Source organism: Nothoprocta perdicaria, unplaced genomic scaffold (genome assembly GCF_003342845.1).
Source record: "Nothoprocta perdicaria isolate Ctin4 unplaced genomic scaffold, notPer1 scaffold_227, whole genome shotgun sequence".
NCBI classification, from domain to species: Eukaryota; Metazoa; Chordata; class Aves; order Tinamiformes; family Tinamidae; genus Nothoprocta; species Nothoprocta perdicaria.
Genome location: NW_020455449.1, coordinates 611,948 through 631,629, shown reverse-complemented (window position 1 = coordinate 631,629; position 19,682 = coordinate 611,948). Strand labels below are relative to the sequence as shown.

Genomic DNA, 19,682 nt, shown 5'->3' with positions numbered 1-19,682 from the left:
CATTAACTGTGAAGAAGATCAAAGTTGGTTCTTTTTAATTACCAAGTTGAAGTTAGACCAGGAAGGAGTCTATAATTTGTAATATCCCTTAACTTTCCTTTTTGGTCCAAGGTGTCTAGTCAGACAACAGTAGTGATTCTTACAACCAAAACATTTTTTAATAAAACCTGGGATCATGTACAGTATCTGAAAATGTTCTTTAGGAAATGGAACTTACTTACTTTATAAATAAACAAGTGTACAACAAGTCTTTCACCCACAGCATTCAAATATGTAATACAATATCTAATCTAAGAAATGATTGTAACACAGATAATAAAGCAGAACTACACATTTGATTTTTATCAGGAAGAGATAGGAGATTGTTTTCCAGCCAAAGATACAGAATAGGAAAGATTCTCTGAGGTCACCAAGGCCCCAAAAGTAAAGTGATTATTTAGCTCCTATGTCAGCACAACCTCTTTTGCAGTTCCTGCCTGCCAGAAGATAGATGACTCGGTACAGGGACCTAAGCGAAAACAAAAATAGAATAGAAATTGGAAGACTAAGGAAGGTCAAGGAGAGGGATTCTTAAAGGCAGCTCAGCAAATCCTAGTCACAAAGAACCTTTCCCAAAAATAATGCAAGAACCATTAAATATCCAGTCATGTTAAATCTATCAGAATTTAACAGTCAATCTTTTCATAATTACAACTACTGATTCAAAATCCAGGTAGTTCCTTCACGAGGTACCTTCTTACTGATTTTTATTTTACCCAGCTACTTTCATTGATGAAATACTAATTATGAATAGTAACAGTTTTAGAAATATTATGTATTGATTCAGTATCACTTGAGAAATTTATTGTTTCCATCAAATGTTCACATTTCTTCAAAATTCAGATTGTTCAGATTTGAATGAACATGACAAAAAGTTAAACTGTCATGGTCAACTGTCTTTTCAAATTTTCAGTTCTGAGCAGATGTTAAGAAGGGACAGGAGAGCAGAGCATCACACACGTGAGAGGTGTGGGAACGCTGGTTGTATGATATTTTTCAGAACAGAAGCAAAAACGTAACTTTCCATAAAATATGAAGCAGTTACCGGAAGTAAAGGTGTTTGCAGAAAGTCCTGAAAATAATGTCCAAGGAAACAGTTTACAGGGACTATTTAATATTCTACACCCGGATAGGAGATGTTTTTAAATGTCATGAAATTTTTATACAGAAACTGGTTTTGTTTTCACAGTACTTACCATTCCATATGAGTAAATATTTAACTCCTTGTTGTTACAAGGGTCCTTAAAAATATGTTTTAATTCTTAACATTTTAAAATATTTTAACATGTTTCTAAGTTGTAATAGCTTTTTAATATATTAAAAAATATGTTTCAAACTGCTTTTAAATGTTTAGCCTTTTCTAGTTCAAAACCTTAGAGGCATTTTAGAGTCAGAATGAACTATGAAAGAGCAAAGAGCAGTGGGTCTCTAACTTTTTCTAGATTAGAAGAGCATTACAACAGCACCTATTTAACACACAACCACACATTTTAAGTTACAGGTTGACATACAGTTTTGTAAAATGGAGGGACACTAGCATTTTACCACAGCTCTAAATTCATAAATCCCTAGAGGCTAAAATCAGTATCTGAATATTTGCAGCAATAGTCCTGAAATGCCATCATTCAAAATCCAACAGCCCTATTTATACCATAGCCATTAAACCTAGTCTTTCATTAAAAATCTATCAACCACATAAAGAACAAGAAGATGTCTAAGATTTGTATTTATCTAAAAGTCATTTAAAAATCTGAATTAAAACTGTCATCCTTATTTTGGAAGCTTATTTAAACTTTATCTTGTCTATTAAAGGCTCATTCTGCATGTACACACTGCATATTTCAAATCCAGCATGTTACAACATTTTCTTCTACTTTAAGCAGTAAATGTTAGGCAGTTTTGAAATAAAAAAAGGCAGTTCTGAAATAAAAAAAGAAGTGGAGAAGATTTTATATTCAGGATATAAGAGGTTTTCAGTAAAGACGAGTAAATGAATGTTGGAGCAATAAATCATTCTTTGACAACATCCTTTTAAAGCACTGCCTACATCTGTACCCGGCAGGAATGGAGCTGCGTGTACCTAAATTGGGCAGCATGGTGCCCAGCCTGCAGTGGGAAGGCAGCATCAGGAGGGGCACCAGGGAGAGCAGCTGCAGGAGCGCTGCAGCCCGCACTGCCCTGCGCCCCGGCTACAGCCGCACAGCAGCTGCCCTTCCAACGCTGTACAGGCAAACCAACTGCAAAGGCCTCCTCATCCTGTCTGCTCATTCAGCAGCACCTGAGGAAATTCTACAGAAATTTTGGGACCTACTTCAGCACGGTTCTTCAAAAATTGTTAAATTAGGCCTGAGTAATATAGTATGTACTAATAAGAAATCAATCAAGAGAAAAAAACTAAACGATAATGACATGTGATTCACCATTCTCCAATTTCAATCAACTTTAAATTGTGACCTCAAAAGATAGAGCATGTAACTTGGAGCTCCCTTAATGCTAGCATCAATAAGCACTAGCTTTAGCTAAAAGGAAAACATTATCTTAAAAAAGACTGTTAAAGAGCTAGTTAGTTAAAAAACAATTTATACAATATTAAACTGCAAGTAAACATCATTCTTTGCTTCCAATTTCTTCTCCTGTTTTTTTTTTTTTTTTTTTTTTTTTTTTTTTTTTTTTTTTTTTTTTTTTTTTTTTTTTTTTTTTTTGAATCTGATTCTGGCTTTACTTTTAAGGACTAATCTTCTTACCAATAAACCTAAATCTAAACCCAACTATAGACCATCACTTGGTCTATATTTGCACACATGGACACTGCACACATGCAGTGGCTGATTTCACAAATTTGTGTAATTCACAATCTCTTGCTGTGCAAAAAAGATCAACGTCCCACAGCCTCATTGTAATCTTCTACTATAACTTAGCTAAAAAGAGACAGCAGATGAATGTTAAAATCCACAGGTTGAGCAAACAAGGATGGTATGAATTAAGGTTTATGTATCTCTCTGCATATCTCAATCACACCATTAAATTCTCATCTGAATTTCTGACAGGAACAGGAGAAGCATCCTGGTCGAGGACTACAGGGCTGGCCCTCCCCTTTTCTGCCTTGTCTAAGGCAGCCAACCTCCCAACCTCCCTGATTTAAGAGACACACCTCTAATACAACAATCACCAGGTAAAACTAATGCATTTACATGACCTATATATTCACTCTTGAGTCATAAGAACCGTAAGGAAACAATTGAAATGAAAATGATAATAATAACTTTTTTTACATAATAAAGCTTCATGTACCAAAGCTTAAGTCTCAAACAACTCGTATACACAGTTGCACAGCCAATATCTCTACAAATCTTTACAATACAATGCAAAATATTACAAGATTTTTAACTTACAGAATTGGATGCAAACTATTTCAATATTTGAACGGAAGACAGGAAAGTGAATTCAACCAATAGGCCAAAGCCACCCTTAACAAACCTGTGTGGTAAAGTACCTAAATATTTTACAGATGTAAAAAATATCCTTCAATATTTTCACAACAAAACTGTTCCTACAATAATTTTTGAATTACCCAATCTGTGTGTTCTTCAGTGTATTTCTCAAAGAATTAAGAAAAACCTCAATGCACAAGCACAACACAACCTCCTCCACGTAGGTATAAGTAAGTTGGACCAATAATAGGCAAGTTTTCAGAACATTTTAAAAGAAAAGAGAGAGAGAGAAAAAGCACAGTACCTCAATGATGCTTCAACATAGAGCACCTATATTACAAAGCCAATGCAATCAGAGCAGATCATTCAGATCTGCCACAAACTTTCAGGAAGTTTAAGAATTAAACTATTTACATTCCTTTCAATCTGTTAATTACTAACCTGGTACATTCACTGTTTTCACAATCACCAGAGCATGACTTGGGCACAAGGATGCACACAGAGACAGCACCAAATTTTACAAGCAGTTCCTAAGTGACCTGAAACTGAAGTCCATCTGTAACGTGAGGTGTTGCAAATATGAATAAAATCATCTGTAGCTAGACCATTTATATAGCTCATACCAGCTGCTACAGCTTATAAAAGTCAGTTCTGTTACAGTCCGCATAACTGTGCATTTCACTTACACAACCAAAAACCTTAAGCTTAAACTATCCAAGCATGTACTATGAGAATGTATTATATCGTTGTGCCAGTTATGCACACTTTGGCATTCCATTTCTATATTACATTAAATTTGAAATGGAGTTTCTGTCTGCTGTTAGCCCTATTTTCAGCAGAGAAACACTGCCACCTTTTGGCTTAATACATCGGCCTCCCTATTAGAATTGTAAAAACTTTTTTTTCTGCTATATCTGTCCTTCATGGAGAACTGAAATTCTTGTGATATTACTCTGAAATTGAGTCAAACTTGAGTGTCAAATTTCTCCATGAAATCTTCCTTTTGCTCAAAAATATGAGTGCATAGCCCAACCATTTAAGAAGCTATATAATGTTTTTTTTTCTCTCTTTATCTCACAGCCCTCTCGCCAGTTTCTGTACACATCTATATTGCATCACATAGTGTGTTACACTATCTCTATTATTTAAAACATTCTTTGAATAATTCTTGAGTTTTGCAAACTAATTATATGAGCATTAATAAAAGAATATTAAAATTTTGGGGTGTTCTTTTGTGTATCAGGTATGCAAACACTGATGTTTCAAGATTTATATACATTGGTATTGAAATGTATGCAAGCTTACTTACACCAATGACACAATGTCCCCACGCTGTACATCATAATTCCGAATACTCCAGTGGTTTAAAAGCACTACATCAGATGTTTGCTTTCCGCCAGGATTCAAAGAAGGCTGAAAAAAAAAAAAAAAAAAAAAAGAGAAAGAAAAAAAATAAAAATAGCCTTAGGTCACTATTTCCTCTATGAATCCTTCACCTAACTCTTATTCCATCAGTGGCTCAAATCCTAGAGCTGATAAAAATCAGTTATATCCACCGGTAAGTATAAAAGTACCAAAACTCTGATATATTTTCTTTGCAATAAATTACATATAACATAGTATAACATAGCAATATTTAATAAACTAAAATTCACATCTTTCAATGCATTATTGCATATACATTAAACTACACAGCATATATGCTTACGGCAACTGTGATGAAAAGAAGTGTTTATCTCTATTGTATATCATTTAAGATTAAAAACAAAAAGAGAATGAACAAAACTAATTTCCACAAAACACCAACTTTTTGCAGGCATCTTGCTTCTTATGGAAGCTTAGTGCAAGAAAAGTGCCATATATGCCTGTAATAATACTTATCTTTGTAAATTTTGCAAAGAAAAACCAACCAACCAACCAGCTAAAACATCCTGACACTGCTAGTAGGTGTGGACCTTCCATAACAAGATGCACAAACTCCTACAGAAATATTTACTAAATACGAATGCTGACTCACCTCAACAGTCAAAACCATTAAATAAGTAACTAGTGCAGAGTATTAGAAGGTATCTAGGGAAGAATGAAGGCCAAAATGTAGTATTTTGTGTGAAACTGGGTAAATGACAGTATCATCTCAAGCCTGAGTTAAGCTACCACAACAGTGGCAGAAGGAAGCAGCCCAATCACAGTGCAATGGCATCACTGATTACCATAGGAATTATTTCCTGTACAAATACTCCTTTTACTGAGATATCAAAGTAACTACGAGCAATCCACACCAATGCTTGTTCATAGAACCCTTTTCAATAAGCTTTTTCAGTCTCTTCAAATAAAAGTTTGGTATCTTTACATTGGTTAACAGATGACCTCCACTTTATACTCCAAAATATGGGTACATATTTAACAAAGCAGATTCTAATCTCACACCCCTCCACATCTGAGAGAGTATGAACATTATGCAGCCCCTCATTTGTAGAGGATACTTGCAGTATTTGGTAAAATTTCATGTTTATAAGCAAGCTTTTCAGTGTCCACCCTGCAACACAGCAGAAATGCCACCAGAGCTAACTTCTGAAGTTCCCTTCTCCAGACTGATTACACCTTTGATGAACAAAATAGAAATACAGGAACAAAGTTAACTGTTCTCAACTCACACAGTGTTAAATCTTGGTTTACTTTTATTCAGACAAAAAAAAAAAAAAAAAAAACTCCTGAACTAGGGTGGGTACCTAGTATTTACTTATAAATTCAAAAGCCACTTAGAGGTATTGATCTCTCTATTATTAATAGTTTCTTTATTCCTCCTTTCTATGTTAGTCAAATGGGTTGAAAAAGATTTATTTCTAAAGGACTTGTGAAAAACTAGCTTTTTAATGTACAAGAACATAACGTGGCAGGGGCTTGAGTAGGTGTAATACACACAATACACACAATAATCAATGTCATAGGTCAGCAAAACAATAAAATGAATATTGATGACAAGGTATGTTTAGCTCACAGTAATAGTAAGCCTAGTAACATTGTGAGCTGTGGATACAGGGCAAATTTCTAGGTAAGAAAGACCAAAACACATACCCATATTTGCAGAAATATGGTTGGAGTCTAAGCTCTAAGTACACTGACACTCATCTATATTTTATTTACTGGATCTGCAGCAAATAAAATATTGATCTTATCTGGATTTTTTTGTGTTATAAGTATTGCAGTACTTACAGTACAGTAATACAAACAGTATTGCATTGTAAAATCCAGATAAATTTAAAATAGGAACTACTTGGCAGCACTGGATTATTATTTTTTTTTAGTCAGGATTTTCCAACAGGCTATTCCACCTATATAGCATCTTCCAAAGGCCAATATTTCTTTACATATAAGCTCACAAATAACTCAAAATGTATAACGGTACCAAATGCAAGCACAGATGGACCAGAGGCATGCAATGGCACTAACCAAAGGCAAAGCAACTCATCTAAAGCAGTGGGAGTTATTCATATGCTGTATTCTCACAAAGTAAGCTACTTAGTCTGCAAAGTATTTGCCTTAAATAGTTGACAGAGACTGCCAGCATAAAGGGAAACTTTAACCTGTTGCTCCAACACACACTGCATTTCACATCTGATACCTAAAAGAAACATTTACATATGTGTTCATAAACACATCATGCAACTACAATAATATAGAATTAATCTTGCAGAGGAACACACCAGAAGATGCAAATAAATTGACTTTTTTTTCATAGTCAGAGATAGTTTCAATATTCCTGATACAGTATTGCCTACTTTGCATTTCTCTAGTTAATTCCTACTGCTTTATGTATTTAAACAGAGGAAATGGTTTTCAGTGTAAATATATTTAGATATTATTCTATCCCAAAGCATTTAAAGGTTATGCCAGCATCATTTGCTGTTTTTAACAATATTATTTGCTCATGTAGTTCTGGCATAGAAATTTCATCACACATTAGAATTATGTTTGAAGGAATATGGCAATGTAGGACAACCTGTTACATTGAAAATGTAATCACAGAGAGACAAAAATACTATTCTGTTAGAGGAAGGAATGCATTGGGAAGCAAAACCAAAAGGAGACAGCTTTCATTTTATGTCAACAATCACAGTCTTCTGTAAATGATCTTCTAAACCTTTCAGCGAGTGTTTCTTTCTAATAATAAAAATAGTGACTTCCCCAGAAAAAGCAAAAAAATAGTATAGAAGGAAATTAATGCTGGGTTCAGAAAGAGCTTATTCTCCAGGGTATTTTTACTAGCAAGACCTCAAATCTAGCAAAGCAAGAAATACATCTTCCACAAAAATAGTCAATAAACAGGCTCACAAGGGCTCATATTTTTATAAATAACAAAACAATATGTTGGCTTCTTCCTTTTTCTAACTTGAAGCTTTATAACTTGTTTAAGATTTTTGCATAATAGCTGCTACAAGTAAGACTTACAGGCTTTAATTTGCAGCCATAGCAGTCACAAAACATTTACTCTTTCCCACTACGAACTAGTGCTAAAGTATGCAAACTGAGATCCTCAAACACGTGATGAAGCCTCTCAGGACACAAGGTACTGTAAGTAAGAGGGAAAAAGCATGCCCTTTAACTATAAATAATGCTTAAGTTCAGAGTTGTCATGCTGCTAGTGAACACCAGAGTGTCACAACTTATTTCCTTACAGTCTGAGGAACAGAAAGAATATTCATATGAGCTCAAAGGGCTAGATGCAGTAGTCCTAATAAGACAGAAGAAACTACCAGAGAATAATTACAACTGCTATTATGTATAATGTAACAAAACGTTCAGTAATATTTGCTGCTGAAATGAACATGCTTTGTCAGAGACCACTGCTCAGACTACTTGCTAGAACACTTGGCATTAAGCAGTTTGTTACAGAACTTGCATATGAAGCCTGCTTATGAGCTGATTCATCAGGAGCCACAATAACAAGTACAGAAAGACAGCTAGAAGTTCAAGAAATATATCTCAAATCAAATTCTTGGGAATCAGACATTTTGATACTGCAACAATAAGATATACACTGGAAGCATGTAATTGATAAATCCAAGGCTACGTGCTGACTAAACTTCACTTTCCCTCACACCTACAGCTTTCAGATGTGCTCCACAGAGATGGTTCTCCAGAGAATATGGTGCAGATGGAATTCTAAAGCAATGGCTGGTTTTCCTTCAGGCTATACGGCAGAAGAGGGAGGTATTCCTTGTAACTGTGTCCCTACCAAAGCAGACTTAATTGCATGTTTAAGAAATCACAGAATCACAGAATGGTTGAGGTTGGAAGGGACCTCTAGAGGTCATCTAGTCCAAACCCCCTGCTCCAGCAGGAACACCCAGAGCATGGGGTACAGGGTGGCATCCAGGCAGGTTTGGAAGATCTCCAGAGAAGGAGACTCCACAGCCCCCCTGGGCAGCCTGTGCCAGGGCTCTGTCACCCTCACAGTGAAGACGTTCCTCCTCACATGGAGATGGAACTGCCCGTGTTTCAGTTTGTACCCATTGCCCCATGTCCTATCACTGGCCACCACTGAGAAGAGCTGGTCCCCTTCCTCCCTACATTCTCCCCTCATGTATTTACATACATTTATCAGATCCCCTCTCAACCTTCTCTCTAGGATAAACAGGCCCAACTCACTCAGTCTTTCCTCGTAAGATAGATGTTTGAGTTCCTTAATCATCCTAGTTGCTTTATTCTGGACCCTCTCTAGAAGTTCCAAATCCCTCTTATACTGGGGAGAAATCCTGGCAAGGAAATTAGTATCTTATCACAAGTACTAGGATTTTTCTTTTTTTTTTTTTTTTTTTTTTTTTTGGTAATATGAAAAAGGTCATATAGAAACTATTTGACAACAAGTATTTTTTCAAGTCCTAGTAACAGAGGAAAGAAAGCAGCAGTATTTGTTCATTCTCTTCTACATGTTACACGGCATATTTGTATTATTTGATTACACTGATAAACATTCAGTATAACCAAAGCAAGAACAATGAACATGCATGGCTAATGAACATAATCATTTAGGTTCACATAAAGTTCATGCCATTTTCTTGACGGCCACATTTCTTCATTAGTAAGAGCCAGCACGGCAGGTTCTCATTTTGCCTTTAAAAATACTGTAATAGATCTATTAAAAATGAATAGAGCTGTTTTGTAAGCCACCAAATTCAAGTTTTAAAAGACAAAAAGTAGTGCTCAAAAGAGAAATCTTTATTTCTAAGTAACCAGCAAATTAGGAACATATCTTTATCATTACCTATCTATATACTTTCACTGGGACAAAATTTCCTAAGTCTTCTTGCAAGTTTGTGTTTTCACATTACAGAAATATTTCTGTGACACACTGGAAATTAAACTGTTCCATATTACAATTTCATCAATGGATCTTTCCATTCTGCCATTGTCAGTGAGTCACCTTTGTACTTTCCAAACAGAGAAAAGGCATTTCCAGCAATACCTGCATTGATGCTCCTTCCACTCTTGCTACACAGGCAACTCTGTCTAGGAAAGTCACTGTTACCGGGACAGCAACAAAGAAACCTTTAAAAAAGGCTTTAACATATTTCCTCCCAAAACCTTGAGCTTGTGCCATAATCTGAAAAAGAACAAAAGAAAAAAAAATGTTACAAAACAAGCTTTAGGACACAGTACTACTGCTCATGGTAATCAAGCAATGAACAGCTAAAGATAAATGAATTATTATCTGTTGGGGTCTCCCCTCATCCACAGTGAAAAGGTGAACGGGCACATGAAAACAAAGAACAGAAATCTTCAGTAGAATTTGTAAACTACCGCAGAAGAGAGTTTGATATTTGACATTTACCTTTTAGCTAGCTTGACCATTTCTTGCGACAGTGTGCTACCAGAATATTTCCCAGAAGTGACTCAGCAATAACAGAATAAGAAGCAAACTGATATAACCAAACCAAACCTAATTATGTACTCCTAAAATAAATAAATAAATAAATATAATAAAAAAGAGCATTCAACTGAAGTTTATACCTAAAACTCTGAACTTAATCTCCCCATAGAAAAGTTATTATTGCATTTGTGACCTCCAAAGAAGGATTATATTACATAAAGAAAAGCCAACACTGTAGCACATACCATTTCTTTATTAAATACTCTCACACCCAATAGACATGCCCTATTTCCACAACGTGGTAACTGCAAACATGCAGTTTCATCCACTGAAACTGTCATCTCTATCACAGGGATACAGAGTAGCACAATAATACCTTATTTATTACTCACCTCAGAAAGTTAAAAGAAAAATGTGGCAGACTAGGCAGCTAAGTAATGAAATACATGGATATTCCTCCTACTCACCACTTGTTACACTATCTCCAACTTCTGCTTACCCCGAATCCCTGAGCACTCCTGCAACACAGCTACTGAGTACACTGAAACACCAGAGCTGTTTGATGATCCCAGGCACACCCCTGGAAGCCAGCTGAGTACTCAGGCATTGCTGATGAGGTTCGAGTTTATTTTGCTTGCCTGTAGTTCCATTCCAAGCCTCTCCCAACAATCCTACTAAGTAGCTCCCACTTTAGGCTCACTCCACACCAGGCTGCCCTTACATATTCTTTGTGTCAAGAGTGAGCAGGCCAGTCTGGGTGGCCTTTTATAGGAAACATTCAGTGAAAATATCAGTTCCTGAAATGTAATTTGCAAGGGTAACAAATGTAGTCACACAGATACTCATGTGTGCAGTAAGTTTAACCGGGATATTCTAAGACTGTACCATTTGAAATGATGTTTTTATTTAATTAATTAATTAACCTTGTCATTTCAAATGTGCATGTGGCAGATACAGCACAAGGGTTTGAAAGCCCTGTGGGAGACACTTCCTGAACATAACTGCATGGAAAATGGTTTCAGCAGCTCTGGAAGGGCCAATTTTCAATTTAATAAACTTCTTCTATCAAAAAGACAAGACACCTAACTACTCTATGCAGTACTTTGCCTACTGGTAAATCCAGATTAAACAGTAGTTTTTATCTATTGGATTTGTAGAGTCTCTGCTCCTTCTATCACACTGAAACTCTGACAGACTGTGTACTGTTCAAGGGCACAGAACTGTTTGACAACGAAAATAATGGAAAACATAAATACATACAAATTGCTTCAACCCTCTAACAACAGAACTTTGCAGTATAATCAGTTTTAGTTTACTGCATTTTCAGAAATACAGAAGCGGAGAGGTGTTTGTGCAAAACACAAACTCACATCACTCTGATGAAATAGTCCTGCAAGCAATATTTCTGTCATAGATTCAGCTTCTTAATTTTATGAAGCCTTAGGCTTCAGAGATGAAAGTCAGTTTTACAAAGTAAACCATCAGCAAATTCTTCAGTTAAATTCTTTATAGATATTAATAGCTTTTCAATGACAAGATCTGTCATTTAAAATACTGGACGAATAATATTATCTTTCTGCACATTTCATTAAAACAGTTTCAATCTGTATCAACAGTTTTCACAAAGGATTTGAAACAGGTTATGAAACAGAACAAGAAAAACTCACCAATTCAAAACATTCGTTAAAATACAGCACTTCTATCTTATTGTTTATGAAATTGTTATTGAAACCAATCCACCAGGAGAGGCTATTGCCTCCAACAGCAGAGATTTACCTTTAGAATTACTTCATATAAAAACAGAATCACTAAAAATCCCTTTTGCCGTCTGTTCAACAATGCATGCCATGCCTTTGCTGGCAGCCCCTTCTCAATTCACTGGCATCTCTGAGACCTCTTCCACTCTTACAGAAAGATTAGCTCCCAAGCACAATTTTATACACCTTCTCCTCAACCACCTCGAGCACTCGCCATACACTTTGAGGTGAAAGCCATAGGCTGACGCGCGGCTCACACCATGACTGATTTCCCTATTTCTTTTTGAAAGACAGAAAGCAGGCAAATTTACTCCCTCTTTATTGGCATGGGTACATATTCTATGGTAACTGCCCATGCAAATGGGCAATCCTAAACGTACAAATAATGTCTGCTGAAAACCTACAGTGACTTCTTATATTATACCATAATATCTTATACTCAGGTGGTCTTAGGGAAAAAAAAAAGTAATGAAAAGCGTTTACTGCAATTGCAAGAAAGACTCTAGGGTACATAGAACAAAGATCCTTAGAAATAAAAGTCTGCTTAAAATATCTGAAAATAAATAAAATATTAGGTAGCTATCATTGTTGAAGATAACATTCTACTCTTGGAGATAATATTCTATAACCTTTATGTGCTTCAATTAGCAGTTTAGAACATGCATTTTCTTTAAGAAAATAATAATAATTAATAACAATAATTAAATAATAATAATTTTAAAAAGTTTTGAGATTTGCTGGAGGAAATATTTTTACTTTTTAATATTTTGATGTGATAAATTGGAAGTATTTCTCATCCTGGGGTGCACCAGGAAGAGCGCTGCCGGCAGGTCTAGGGAGATGATCTTCGCCCTCCACTCAGCCCTGGTGAGGCCACATCGGGAGCACGGGCTCCAGTTCCAGGCCCCCAGTACAGGCAGATTTTCTGAGCATCCTACTTTTCAGAGTGAAATTCTGAAATCCAGCACCGTGACTGTCCTACACTGACAGCTAAATATGTAACGAGTTTAGAAGTATGTCAGTAGAGCAAGAGGATTCTTCCTGAATATATGAAGGACTGCGGTTCCAACAACACAGCGCATATTTCTGGATCTCTGCCCAGTCAATGACACCTTGATTAAATATGTACGAATCACATTTAAAAGATGATGCAAGGGAAGCAGAGAAAACATATAAATAACAACTCAGAGATACATCTACTACTTCAGGATTTAAAAAATATACTTGCTCTACGGGGGAAAAAAAAGAATAAACAGAACTGACAAATTTTAAAGCTAACCTTGACAACTTGTTGAAATGACATTAATCAGAAAAATAAAAGATCAAAAATGCTAGCACAGGTTAAAGCATTAAGAATTTCATGTCGTGCAGCTCAGAGATCATGGCAGATGGAGCACAGCATTATCTGGACTGAAGTATTCGGTGCACAAAAGGTCCAGGGATTAAACGAGCCTCTGGTGGGTACTACAGCATATGGAGCAGAGATGCTATTTAGATAGCTCTCTACATATAAAATGTTTATTTTTCTTACACTTGCCTGCACATAAGAAGATGCTGTTTATCAAACAGCCTGCAGAAACCCATCAAGTAATATTCAGAAAGCCCCAGGTTACAATGTATTTGCAAATTTAACTACTTAAAAATTACCCACAGAAGTATAGGAACACAGGAAGATAGGAAGCATAACTGTAAAAACAAAGCATTAGCATCCATCCACAAAGGAACCAAATTGACCCCCGAGGTGCTTCTACAAGACAGCATGCAAGAGAGCAGGAAGGAGGGAATTACAACCTATATGCAAAACTACAAGCCAAAAGTGATATGTTAGTTTAAGATGACCTACACAATCTACTTCAGAAACCAGTAACTATACTTACAGTATCATATCTTCATATCATATTAAAATAACCAACTCTTCTGACAATCACAATATGATTTTTTCTATAAATCAATGTGATCACCTTAGAAGTCAGGTACATACAGCTTTAAAACAAGAACATTTTCGCAACAAAAAAATACCAAAATATTTAAGGGCAGTTTTTTTCATGTTATAAAATACAGAATTAAGCAAGAAAAAATACACAACTTTTAAAAACCACACTTGAAGACGAGGTTTTATCTAGTCTAATAACTGATGACTAGGATGACGCTCAACAGGAGAACTTGTCTGGACTTTATAACATGTGCCTTCTCCACAAGCTTTCACAATACTTCAAGGCCAGAGCAAACTAGTGCTGTGTCACCTTACCCTCGTTACCTATATAAGTTATATATTACAGCAATTTTGAAAATATTTTTTGTACAGGTACATGTGTGCAGAGTTTATAGTTAACTCATTATATAATAAGTTCTGCAAGTTCAATCTGATGCGCACAGACATGGAGGTGATAGCTGCCACAGACAAATCTCAACCACCCAGTTCACACTAGTTTTTCTTTAAAAATGTTGCCTCGTTACTAACTACGACCTCATCACTAAGTTACTTCACTTTTGCACTCACACTTAAATGAACAGCGTTACAAGTATTTACATTCTTGCACCTGGTTGTTCTGTGCTGCGTTTTACAACAACAATTCAATGTAGGTAGGCAAAATAAATTAATCTTATAAATTAGTTTGAAGTGCCCTTTACAACTAGCAGCTGCCACTGTTTCAGCCTCAGGCAGAGTGTTGCTTCTCAATGCATTAAATTTGTAAATGGCATTTACAGTAAACAATAGGACAACCTTTGCTTGGGAATTCAGATGCACATTTATCTAGACAACGCTCAGCATTCTGTCAAGTACCATGAAATTGTCACTTTGGTTAGTTCTGGTTTGTCAGGACCAAACTTAAACAAACAAAAAGGGTGAATATTCAGTTTTAACAAAATTAAAATGTTAAGTATTCACATAACACACCGAGTAAGTGCCATAAAGAGAATAAAAACATCCAACGAAACTTCAGAAACAAATTTCTAAAAATGATCATAGATTTCAGTCTGGAACAAAGATGTTTAGGATATAGACATATTTAGTATTTGAAAGACAATTGCGAGATACTTTACAAAAACAGCTAGTTCTCCCACGACTATTCTAAATAAAGCTTTGTGTTTATTTGCCCAAATAAGTGGGAATTAAACTCCCAAACATAACAATCTCATGAAGTTTGGTTAAGATTCTGCAGAGCTGTTACTACGTACTGTCTGTGTTATACAGTCAAACTAGACATACAAACATGAGACACCATCTTCAGTCGTAATGATATGCAAAACTGTGCCTATAAAATAAATTAACAAGTCAGGTTTTACCCTTGAACATTAGAGGTCACTGTGGGACTTGCTAAGAGCACATCCACTGTACACAAAGTAACTGCCATGGGCCACCATATTGGAGCCTGGTACTGGCGACAAGTTCATCGATTATCACACGCATTTCTTGACAATTGTCATACATAGGAATGCACAAAACAGCTAAAAGTAAGCCCTAAATAAGCCTCTGAGGAATACATAATTAAGAATTTTACTGAAAGGTTTAAAAAAAAAAAGCACCCAAACAAGCATTGCTGATATTTTAGTATTTGTGGATTAATTAATTTCTGGAATAAACTAATAATTATTTCATAAATCAAGAGACAGAATATCCAAGGGATCGTTCATCCTTCTAAGACTAAACCATGTAAAATAGTAAAAATCTTTTGAAAAGGAAAGCATTTATACAATTTAGTATGTTTTTTCCCGTGTACTTCTCAGATAAAACCAATTGATATTTTTCACTTAACAGATCAACAGAATCTTATTTCTCACTTTTTGAATAGACTAGATAATTTCAGTTGGAAAACAAACAAAACAACCCCCAACTTCTACAGAAACAAAATGTTCATGCTGCAATGGTCAACAGTGGTTTTAAGATTATTAGAACTGGATTTTGGAGGAGTTTCAGCTTATCTAATCTTTGTGATTCCTATGTACTTTAAAATACATCTCAACTGAACTTGGTTCTAGAAGAGTCATTTTCAAGCACGAGAATATTTTTTCAACAGAAAGCACTCTAACACATAGGAACTAGGATTTGTTTGCTCTTGCCAAGTGTTCACTGAGAGGGAAAAATAGAATATTCTATAAATAGTGTAAGTAGAAAAATGCAGGTTTTGGTCTCTAATCAGATCTGCAGCTCAATATCACTGGCCCAGAAAGATCTTATAATCACACAGTGCCGATCAGTTCAAACTCTGTGTTACTGTTTTTTTGAAATGAGAATATATCTTGAACCAAAAGTCGTAAAATCCACCCATTCCAGAAATAGCTGGAATCTATGGCACACCAGCCAACTTTGAAATATTTCAACACTAAATTCCAATTGTGAAACCTATTTGACTCTTAAAATTATTGTTCATGACTATTCAAATATTATTCTTACAGATCTGGATATCACTCAATACCATATCCTGTGTATATCCATTTCCCAGAAACTGAAAGCACAAATTTCTTCCAGCAAACAAATAAAAGCTATACAGAAGAGTTTATAATTGCTTAAGTACAATAAAGAAAGACCACCAGCAATCTGGCAGTTGTAACATTTTTACTGGAACATTTGTATTGTAACATTTTTAAGGAATGTGTCTCCTAGACTCAGTTACAAAACTGCACATTGGAAAAACAAGTCTAGTTCCAAAGTTTCTTTGAGCAATTATTTTACTATTTGAACCTGAGAAACCCCGAGTTCCATCTTCCAAATATCTTCTGTTGACAATTGCCATTTTTTGCCTGAGTGACGATATATTCTTAAAATTTACCACAGAGAAACTTGCCAATTAAGAACTCAATACACTAACAATGCACACTGGGACAGATCTTCAGCTATAAATTCATTTGCTCCAGCATGAGATCTTCAGTATAGTTGTACTGAAAGAATAGAAAAATGCTTCACCACTTTTAAAAAAGTATTAGAGAGATCATAAATATTTCCATAGTTACTCTTTTAAGACAGGGCCTGAAGACTCTCTAAATTATCGTGAGGGGAAAAAAAAATTTTTTAATTATTCTGCATTGAATTTCAAACTGAATTTACAAGAAACTACTTCATATCATCAACTACTTCCTTTTGTATTTTTGATAGAAAGGATATTTTTATTTATTTTATACCATGCTACACGTAACACATGGACTTCACCAACAGGTGATGTCACAGAACTTATATTTCCAAAATAATAATTTTAAATGCCTCGAATATGATAATAGGGAGAAGAAAAAAAATTATATATACACGAAAGTCAATCAGAAGAATACTTGGGAACTGCTACGAACTGGCCAAACATCCCAGGCAAACTTAGTGAAGGAGGCCTTAAGGACTAGGTCTGGGGAGTGGGGAAACATGTTCCATATCGACATAACGACAACTGAGCCTAGGCCGGGGCCTAGGCCGAGCCGTTGGGCACCCGCGGGCAGCCCCCGCCTCCGAAACCGCCGCGCCTCTGAGAACGGGCACCGCCCAACGGCCGCTTAACGGCCGCCCAACGGCTGCCGGGCGCGCGCGCGGAAGGGGGGCGGGAGGCGGAGAGCTCCGGTCTCGCTCCCGGCCCCGCCGCCTCGCGGCGCCCCCTCCGCCTCCTCTCCCCCTTCCTCCACCACGAGGCCCGGCCCGGCTCGGCCCCCACTCCCTGCTGCGTGCTCGCGGCTCCGCCGCGCGCTGATCCCGCCCGGCTTCCGTTGCTGCTCCCGCCTTCCCCGCCCGCCGGCCCCTCCGCGGCGCTCACCCTGCCCGGCGCTGCCGCGGCGCGTGACGACAGCGCGGCCGCCGCGGGGGGAAGGTCACGTGGCGGCGCCGCAGCCGTTAACGGCCGCTGAGGCGGGAGCGAGGCCCAGAATGGCGGCGCCGCAGCCGTTAACGGCCGCCGAGGCGGGAGCGAGGCCCAGAATGGCGGCGCCGCAGCCGTTAACGGCCGCTGAGGCGGGAGCGAGGCCCAGAATGGCGGCGCAGCCGGGGACCAGGGGCAGCCGTCTGCTCCCCTTATGGAGAGGGCTGGAGCTCGGCCTGTGGACCGGGCGCCTTCGCCCGATGCTGGCACGGTTACCGCGGTCAGCTTTGCCTGTGCTGGCAGTGCCAGGCACACAGCGGCCCATCTCGGATGTTTAGGAGCATTATGGAATTACACCATGATGTCTTTATAGTCACAAGACAGTGTATATATTACAGGTCCTTGTATTTTAATAGCTTTAGTGTTTATCCCACTGTGCACAGGCTTCTTTCAGAACCTTTCTGAACCTGTACACATCTAAGCTTAATAAAGTTAATCTCTGTTCTTGTTTTTACCAGTTTTATTTGAGTTTTATGCATTGCTGTGCCAGTGTTTAAAATACCTATTAGATATACTCAGGAGTACAGCCATGGCCCTTACCAAGACCCCATCTGCCAGATCTCACCCACTCAGTGTCCATTGTGATTAATACCGTCTGATTCCCCTTGTTAATACTGCAGTGGTGCCTGTGCATGGCAGATGGGTTCTCCTTTCTGCTTCCCTAGGGTGATTTTTCTTCATGTCCAAAGCCAGCTGCAAGGCAGGCCCCAGGGACGGTGTGTGCAATAGCAGGTCTTCCTTTTGGCCCAGCCAGCTGCTTTAGTTACTGCCCTGTTAATTGCACGTTGTTTCCCTTTGCTCCAATCTCAGTGCACAGTGCGCTTGTGTTTGGAGGGGAAGGTGGGTACTGATCACTCTGAATCCTGTGTTGCCTCGCGTTGAAGAGACCACCCAAATGTGTGTTTCTCTTCTCAGAGGCTGCAGGAGATCCCCAGACATGCTAGTTAGCACACAAGGTGGTGGGTACGAGTGGATGGGTGGGTACAGGTACCTGTGCTTTCCCGTCCTGCATTGCGAGGTGCTCATCTTCAGAAGGAGGTCAAGCGAATTTCAATCCAGATTCATTGCACGCACTTAACATTTCTTGATATTGATACTGTTGGTGGGAGGACTGAAACGTAATTTCGGTGAATGGAGTTGCTCACGGGGCTACCTGCAGTGGATGGAGGCAGGGAAGTCCAAATGTTATGCAGACAAGGCCTTCTGCAGATCTTGAGAGGCAGAATGTGTATGAATAAGCATCTAGGAGACTTCAAAACATGTCACAAAATAACACATCAAACGCAGGATTTGACAGGATAGCAGTTGTCATATACTGGCCAGAAAGCATGTTTAGTAGGCCCTCAGCAAGTGACCCAGGGATTAAAAGATCAATTCGTATAACCGAATAGACGTAGCCAGCCTTTGCCAAAGGAGAAATCTTTGCCAAATCTTTGCTGTCTAGACACATCTCCTTTCCGCAGCCATTGGACCCTATGGGGAAGTGCTGTGGGCTGCTCGTTTGATTATGTGCTGCTCAAGACCTTCCACTCTGCAGCAAACTGCTTTCCAGTGCAGTTTGTAGAGGTCAAATTTACTGTATGCCCACATGACAAGCAACCGGTGCTGTATTTGTGTAAACCCACCTTGCAAACAATTAAAAAACACCTATTTTCAGTTGTGACTCTGTGGTGACAGAAAGAACTGTCAACCACATTTAATGAAACTGTCTCAAACCTGCAAGTCAGTTTTTAAAGAAATGGCTTGTTTT

General features: G+C 37.7%; 1 protein-coding gene across 3 annotated transcripts in view; it reads right to left on the bottom strand.

The window, feature by feature from the left end:
• IMMP2L (inner mitochondrial membrane peptidase subunit 2) overlaps positions 1 to 17,846 on the bottom strand; it is a 431,091-nt gene extending 413,245 nt beyond the window's left edge. For 2 of the 3 annotated variants that reach the window (XM_026039281.1, XM_026039283.1), the window contains exons 1-3: positions 17,831 to 17,846; positions 9,937 to 10,074; positions 4,780 to 4,883 (exon numbers count right to left, since the gene is read on the bottom strand). In XM_026039281.1, coding sequence (XP_025895066.1) covers positions 4,780 to 4,883; positions 9,937 to 10,071 — 239 coding nt within the window. In that variant the 5' untranslated portion in view covers positions 10,072 to 10,074; positions 17,831 to 17,846. Of the gene's footprint in view, positions 1 to 4,779; positions 4,884 to 9,936; positions 10,075 to 10,808; positions 10,824 to 17,830 lie in introns of those variants that run through there. The other variant, XM_026039282.1, reaches the window with a different exon arrangement.
• Positions 17,847 to 19,682: the final 1,836 nt, after the last annotated feature.